This window comes from Rhinoderma darwinii, chromosome 13, assembly GCF_050947455.1.
Source record: "Rhinoderma darwinii isolate aRhiDar2 chromosome 13, aRhiDar2.hap1, whole genome shotgun sequence".
NCBI classification, from domain to species: domain Eukaryota; kingdom Metazoa; phylum Chordata; class Amphibia; order Anura; family Rhinodermatidae; genus Rhinoderma; species Rhinoderma darwinii.
This window is the reverse complement of record NC_134699.1, coordinates 63,178,453-63,186,892: the sequence shown is the minus strand read 5'-3', so window position 1 is coordinate 63,186,892 and position 8,440 is coordinate 63,178,453. Positions and strand designations below refer to the sequence as shown.

Sequence of the window (8,440 nt, the reverse complement as noted above, 5' to 3'; positions counted from 1 at the left end):
GACCCACATGATGTATTTGGATTAATCAGACTCACGCAAAATGTCTCCTGTAAGGGAGACAATATTGTACAGGACATTTGTTTCTCTAGTGTCTTGAGATTCGTAACTGGCGTTACACAAGTGGTCATGTGACAAGTTTTCTACGTTGTCACTGGTAAAACTATGGAAAGAATACAGTAACTTTTCTGATAGTACATAGGGGCGCTGCGGAGCACCTTACATGTCTAGGAGAGGATTTATAATGGAAACACCCCTCTAACAGCTGACGTGGTACAGCCGGAATTCAGACACAGGATTGTAAAACTAAAATCCCCAGAATGACCTGCTTCACTTTGTTTGGGGACCTGTCCTGCAATTCTGATTGTGAATCAATGCAGCGCTCTCTAGTGGCCAGTGCGAGTATAGCACTATGAATGTGAACCGCTAACGTTGAGCATTGGTTATATCATTATAAATGTGAACCGAATGGATACAGCGCCATCTAGTGTTCAGTGCTGGTATATAATTATAGTTGGTGACCTGAACAGAACCCTTTGCATTGTGATGCAGCCATCTAGTGTTCAATGTTGGTATAGCAGGATGAATGCGCACTAAATAGACTCAGTGCTTATTACTGATATAGCATTATGAACTGTAGATGCAGAGCCACCTAGTGTTCACTGTGGGTAAAACTTTAATAATAGTGTTCACAATCGGCAAAACATTATTAATAAAAACAGATACAGAGCCACCGGGAAGTGTTGGAATAGCATTATGATAAAAAATTGATGCAGAGCCACCTAGCGGTAAGTGTTGGAATAGCATTATGATAAAAATTGATGCAGAGCCACCTAGCGATAAATGTTGGAATAACATTATGATAAAAATTGATGCAGAGCCACCTAGCGGTAAGTGTTGGAATAACATTATGATAAAAATTGATGCAGAGCCACGTAGCGGTAAGTGTTGGAATAGCATTATGATAAAAGTTGATGCAGAGCCACTTAGTGGTCATTGCTGGTATAGCTTTGTGAATGTGAAGCCTGGGTGGGTCCTCTCGTATCCCAGCATGCCCCGGGGTGCAGCGTGTACTGGGGAAGTGCAGTGTAGCAGAGCTTCAGGTATGATATGTATTGTGTATGTCTCCTCATAGTCTGCCCAGTGATTGCTGATGTCTGTGTTATTATAGGAGAAGCCTCTGTTGTGTGCCATAACAAAGCCAGGGAGGGGGTGCAGCCTTGTCCTGTGTACTCAGCTGTATTATTGTTACATTGTATTGATACAGAGTCCCAATGCAACCCTCATAGCCAGTGATGATGTATGATAGCTGCTGGTCCTGATGTTGTAGCACTACTGCCCCCAGCATACACCTGGTTATGCCTGCATCTAGATTATGTGGAGGTCCCCTTTAATTTCTGATACATGAACAGTCAACCTATTGTTTTCTTAAAGGAACAGTCGCACAAAAAAATTGCTGACGACTGTCTTTACCCCGACACTTCCCCATTCTCTCCGGCTTCCTGTCTTCATCTGTCGTGGCAAAAGGCTAAATGAATGTTGCGCAATTCTGGGGATTTCATTTACCAAACTGTAGCGAGGCTCGAGGGGTTATTACCACATGACGATGGCGATCTCCAGGAAACCTATGATCGGAGAAGTTTTACTAAGATGCTGCTGCTGCAAAGCATCATGGTCTCAGATCTAAGGCCTCAAGTTTTGTATTGATACATAGATGACGTCTATTCTGGTTTTTGGGTGGAGTTCAGGATGTTCGAGAGGTTTGGGACAATCCTTATGATTAGTTTTTTGGGTTGGCAGGTTCTTCTAGATCTGGAATCCAAATTTGGACAAATCTCAATCCATGATAAAGACCTCCAACCAATCCAATGAGTCCATAAGTGGGGGGAACCTGTAATCCTGTTGTCGTATAATCGGCCCATTTCTATTCTAGGAAAGGCCCAGTCATGTATATGCAGATAGAAAGACGCACTGGGACCCTGCTACATCTGAAAAGGAATCCCAGCATCCGATCATGGTCACTGTTAGTTGGTGAGTTGTGAGAATTTGTGCCATATCTACACAAAAGGCTGAACCTCAGCCTATCGATCTGGAAACCATCAACAAGCAGGTTAACTGCTGATGATGGATCTTATTCTAATAATTTATAATGGATTATTATGACTGAACATAATGTCTTCCGCTTATGGCTTTTTGACTAATTAACTCTTGAAGTCTGAATAATTTACAGTACTTACGTTGAGTATTTTGGCGTTAACGAGCCGAGCTGCATGGGATTAGTGAGGCAATCAAATCCACATCCAATTCGGAGCAGTACACCATGTTGTACTCAAAGAACAAATGATTGGTCAACAGCAACATTCTGATGGTTTCCTCTTCCATTTAAGGGAACATGTGACCAGTGACTCTACAAAATGTAAACAATATGCCCCGTACTATCTGTTACATCTATGCATTCTGTTTCCTGTAGGAATCTCCTCGGTCGGCCTGGCTGCGGCCTATTACAGTGCAGGTAGGTACCGAGCAGATCTTGTCCACTGCAGATGAACTACTGAGAATGAAATTCCATCTTGGCCTCAGTGATTAGTATATGAAATTTGAACATCATAGTCGATTAAAATAAATATATACCCCCCTTTCCACCAGTACCCATAGGGACCATGGTGTCTGCAGTCACTTCTCCTGGTCCAGTTGGGTTTTCCACCAAGAGAACTCTTCTCCCTCATCAATGTTACGCGTCTTACTCCCGTTGATCGCGGCACATACTCAGAACAGAGGTTCTCTCCTTTTTAGTCCACCAACCATTACCCAAAGCTCGGAGACTAGACTCGGTGGGCTTTGCTCACTCATTAATTTTTTGAATATTGCCATGTGAAGTGGTAGGGCCACCATAGATATTAGATAACATGCCCATTGGCCTCAGCTCTTCCAGTCCAATCCATGTTTCCTTAGATTTCCACCCTTGGGTGAGGGTCTTCCAGGCCTGTAGACTTTAGACCTCAACATATGTCTATGGGCAGAACCAGAGAATGAGGCAAAATGTTGTCTGAATGTGGACTTGGGTTGTCTCCGGGGACTGTTGTGTTTATTAATTCTAAATCTGTTCAATTTTCTTTCAACACTAGACACCTGGGTCTGGAAGCTGTTTTATGTGGCCGGCTGCCTGTTTGTGGCTCTTCAAAATCTTGAAGAGTGGGAGGTGAGTTCAGCTGGTGGTTCCTCCACGAGTACAAAAGCCTTTTCTACCTCAGGTTGTCCTACTGAGGTTGTCAGACATCGCTTTGTTGGGAAAGGCAAAGTCTGGAGGACTCTTCTAGACAGTTTGAGGTCTGACAACCCAGTTCTCCAGGCTTTTGGTCTAGATAAGGAGGTTCACATGGAATACTTCGAAGGAGGAATGACCACATTGAAGGCAGCTACCATGATATCCTACATCCGTCTATGTCTTTATAATCCATTAGTTTGACGTTCTTCTCTTTCTCAGGAGGCGATATTTGACAAGAAGACAGGAAAAGCCATCCTAAAGACCTTCAACGTGTACAAGAAAGTTCTCACATTTTGTAAAGGAGGCCAAGAGCAAGGTAGGTGATTAGCTTGAAGTATTGGGTTTAGTAGAGGCAAATGGCAAGGTTGTGAAGAAGTTCTTGGTGGACCTACGCTAAAACCAAGATTGGGTCAGAATTGGTGGACATGTTGACCACTTAATGACTATATTCTCTCTCTTAGTGGTGGTTCTAATCAAAGAGATCCGGGACGTGAACGTCGAGGAAGAGAAGGTACGATATTTTGGGACGGGCCACCTCATTGTCCTGCGTCTTGTGACCGGTATCTCCCACCCTCTTACACAGAGTGCGGTACTAGGAGGCAGAAGGTAAGTTCTTGATGCATCTCTTTGTTGGACTTGAAACGGTTGAGGCCCCTCATCTGATTTCTTCTACTTTCCATTCCAGCGATGTGGAAGCGGTGGCAAAACTACTGACCACCTTCTTGGATCTCGACCTGGCAGGATTCCACTCCCGGATCGAGGAGGAGAGCAGTGACAGTGAAGAGACTTTAGAGAAGGATGGTGAATGAGAGGACACTAATATTGGGCCACCAACATATTCCATATACAAGGCCGATGTGTCCACCAAAGCGAAATGTTGGGATTTTTTTTCTTAGGTCTTAGGAGAAATTCGAGACACTTTTTTTTTTTTATTGCGTTTTAATCTTGCACTATCATTTTTGCTAATTCTTCTGTCTTGACGGATCATGTGCCTTAGTTGCTTTGCTTCTAAATATTTTTTATTTATTGAAGAAGGGTACAAAATCCAACTGGGGTAGAACAGCAATTCTAATGGACAGTAGGGCTGATCTTCTTTAATTGTCCACTAGGGGAGCTTGTTGAAAGTCTTATTCTGGATACACAAGCAAATGCTTCTTAAAGGGATTGTCTCATGAAGTCAACCCGTGTCCAAAGGCCTTAGTAGGGCAGAAAGAAGTCCTATAGGGGTTACCCCGCTTTTGGCCCCCTTCTATGAACCAGGATGGAGAGTTTTTCTGTAAGAGCAGCTCCTGTTCTGGCGGACTCGAGCCGTCCATGTATGGCCTTAATGTAATACTACATTTTGACCAGCAGTGGCCGCTACAGATGAAATGCCTGGCTTCTTCTGGCAAACACAGCTATTTGCGGGGGTCTCACGAGCCAAACCTGCAGTTGACCTATGTCATGTCTATGGGAGCATGATGAGCAAACACTCCCTGTTCCTCCAAAGAAGAAATCCCAGACTAGGGAGTTTTTTGCCTTGACCGATGCGATGGAGCACAAATTTCTACTGAAATGTTGGAAAGTTCTACGGTACTTAAAAGGGGGTTGTCCTGAATAGGAAAAAACGGGTATTTTTTCTTTCTTTTCTCCCTAGAAACAGCGCCACTGTTGTCTATGGCTGTATCTGGTATTGCAACTTAGTGCAACTGACTTGATAACTGCATTACCAGATGTAGCCATAGACAAAAGTGGCGCTGTTTCTGGGAATAAGGAAAAAAAAGGCAATTTTTTTTTTTTTCTAATACTGGAAAACCCTTTGCCTACTTGCTTTGTTACATAATGCGACCATAATGAGAATATTGACAGTTACGCTGTGCTTGGTATGAAGAGCTTACAATCTGACTTTTGGGAGGTCTATTATAATTAGAACTGCTTGAAGTGCATGAGGGGGTACAGCCTTCAAGGGTTAAAAGGGAAATATCCCTTTAAGACAACATCCACACGCTCTAATAATGAATATACTAAACATGTAATAGGACGAATGCTGTAATCCTCGTATACTGCACACTGTAAATTCCTGAGGTTCCGGATCCGATGTAAGGTTTGAGGTAGAGGACCGGTTTCCATTGAGAGCCCTAAAGTGAATGTCCACCCTCACTGCTAAAAAAAGGGTAAAAACTCCTGTACTGATTAACTTCTTACCGTGCTGTTATAGCAGTCGGAGCTCTATTTTTCTGATACAGAGCCCCAAATCCCCCTGCATAGACAGTTACATTATAATATTCAGTTTGCCAGCAGTCACCACTAGAGGGAGACTATGAGCTAACTGCATACTGCTTTGTTGTGGAGTTTAATGTATGAGCTCCCCCTAGTGGTAGCTGCAGGGAGACAGAATTTTATAATTGGGTCTATGCAGAGGATTTGAAGCTCTGTATCAGAAAAATCGGCACTCCGTCCCCCTATAAAGATATATTAATAAGAGATTAAGTGGTAGACATTCACTTTAAGCTAGAAGCAGGTGGCTACTTCTGCCATGCAGCGCCCACGCATTCGTTGTACGGCTCAATGCGTTCCTATGACATGGAGTGCTGCATTTTATAGACTTGAGCCTGGTCCTATGACGTCGTAGAAGATATTTATTATTTTAAATCCGAATTGTGTATTTCAAGTATTTTCTGCTGCAGTTTCAATGTAATATAAAGATACTTAAAGGGGGTGTCCACTTTTCACCAACCACTGATTCCTCAGACACTACCCACCCATCTGACACTCCAAATGATCTCTTGGTGGCTTGAAACTGGGCAGAGTGTCTATAAAATACACTATATGGCTCTAAGAATGAACTGTTGATTGTCATCTAGACCAGGGAGCAGTAGTGGGAGTGGCCATCTTAGACACCGCCCAAGTTGTTCAATTAAAGGGACAGTACTGCCAAAGAAAAACATTATATTGCATATAATAGCTATAGTGTATATATGTATGTATGTGTGTATATATATATATATATATATATATATACACACTATACTGGATTTTAATAAAATATTACATATTCATATATATGATATCTTTACAGACTCGCTTTATGGCTGCTGTAAAATAGAATATCTGTTTACTTTAGTATAGAGCGTACCCTAGATTATTGCTGCTCTTAGTTTATCTCGCACCATGGCATAAGGCGGTGGTCCCCAACCTATTGCTCCCTAGCGGTTTCAAAACTACAACTCCTAGCATGCTCTGCTGGGAATTGTACTTTTGCAGCAGCTGGAGGGTCACAAGTTTTGGATCACTGGACTAAGGGAAGGAGAATGATACAACAAGAAAACCAAAGGGTCTAAAGCCAAAGAAGCCAGACCCCATGACTTTTATTTGGACAGGCTGTAAAGCAAGACCTTCCTGTTGTGCTGTCAGATGGGGTGTGGTTTCTATTCCTAAAAAAATTAAAAGTAATAGTGTTGTTGTCCAAAAGTGGAGTAGTAGCGACAGGTTATTATGACAGATTATTGGATATTCTGGAATATCAGGCATCCACAAACAGGATTGTGTCACCCGGCATCTGACGGTCCACATGTCCCTCACTGTCCAGGATGTAGGAATGTTACACTTTATGTATTATATGTGTATTATGGAGCTAAAATTCATGATGTCAGATTACTTGAAACCCAAGCGCTGTGTGTATGTGACGTGTTCTGTTTTTTATACAGTGAATAAAATATAAGATAGCAAAAACTGCGAGAACATTGCTGCTTCTTAGGTGTTTTCTTCATAATGTGGTATCTGGATGACAATGTCAAAAGTCTCGTGCCCCTTCTCTTCAGTTAAAGAGACACTGAGGCCTGAGGAGACGTAGCATTATATCCTGTATTATACTCCAGAGCTGCACTCACTATTCTGCTGGTGGAGTCACTGTGTACATACATTACTTATCCTGTACTGTTCCTGAGTTACATCCTGTATTATACTCCAGAGCTGCACTCACTATTCTGCTGGTGGAGTCACCGTGTACATACATTACATTACTTATCCTGTACTGATCCTGAGTTACATCCTGTATTATACTCCAGAGCTACACTCACTATTCTGCTGGTGGAGTCACTGTGTACAGACATTACTTATCCTGTACTGATCCTGAGTTATATCCTGTATTATACTCCAGAGCTGCACTCACTATTCTGCTGGTGGAGTCACTGTATACATACATTACATTACTTATCCTGTACTGATCCCGATTTTCATCCTGTATTATACTCCAGAGCTGCACTCACTATTCTGCTGGTGGAGTCACTGTGTATATACATTACATTACTTATCCTGTACTCATCCTGAGTTACATCCTGTATTATACTCCAGAGCTGCACTCACTATTCTGCTGGTGGAGTCACTGTGTACAGACATTACATTACTTATCCTGTACTGATCCTGAGTTACATCCTGTATTATACTCCAGAGCTGCACTCACTATTCTGCTGGTGGAGTCACTGTGTACAGACATTACATTACTTATCCTGTACTGATCCTGAGTTACATCCTGTATTATACTCCAGAGCTGCACTCACTATTCTGCTGGTGGAGTCACTGTGTACATACATTACATTACTTATCCTGTAATGATCCCTAGTCATATCCCGTATTATACTCAAGAGCTTCACTCACTATTCTGCTGGTGGAGTCACTGTGTACATACATTACTTATCCTGTACTGATCCTGAGTTACATCCTGTATTATACTCCAGAGCTGCACTCACTATTCTGCTGGTGGAGTCACTGTGTACAGACATTACATTACTTATCCTGTACTGATCCTGAGTTACATCCTGTATTATACTGCAGAGCTTCACTCACTATTCTGCTGGTTGTTATTGGACACATTCCTTACAACTTAGTTCTATAAGGCAGGGGGCAGTTCGTTTTTCTTCAGATTACTGTACAGTGCTTGGTGTTGGCTGTACTTCCTACTCTGCAAGTCACCAAAACAAGCTCTGTGCAGACACGGAACAAGCAGCGAATAGTGGGAGATTTCAGCTCTGGAGTATAAGAAGTTTTTCACTCCATTCTAAATCATAGACTTAGGCCCCATGCACACGACCGTGCCCGCAATCACGGCCCGCGATTGCGGGCACGGCCGGCCGCTGACTGACAGCTGCATTTTCGGGCCGTGCTCCCATACAAAGTATGCAAAATGCGAAAGAACGGACA

At 42.7% G+C, this 8,440-nt stretch overlaps 1 protein-coding gene across 1 annotated transcript; it reads left to right on the top strand.

Moving 5' to 3' along the window:
* The first annotated feature begins 1,028 nt into the window (after nt 1-1,028).
* Nucleotides 1,029-6,986, top strand: CYBC1 (cytochrome b-245 chaperone 1). The gene is made up of 7 exons (XM_075845289.1): nt 1,029-1,100; nt 1,931-2,028; nt 2,468-2,509; nt 3,123-3,196; nt 3,482-3,578; nt 3,724-3,868; nt 3,948-6,986. The coding sequence occupies exons 2-7, from the start codon at nt 1,944-1,946 to the stop codon at nt 4,069-4,071; spliced, it is 567 nt and encodes a 188-aa protein (XP_075701404.1). The 5' UTR covers nt 1,029-1,100; nt 1,931-1,943; the 3' UTR covers nt 4,072-6,986.
* Nucleotides 6,987-8,440: the final 1,454 nt, after the last annotated feature.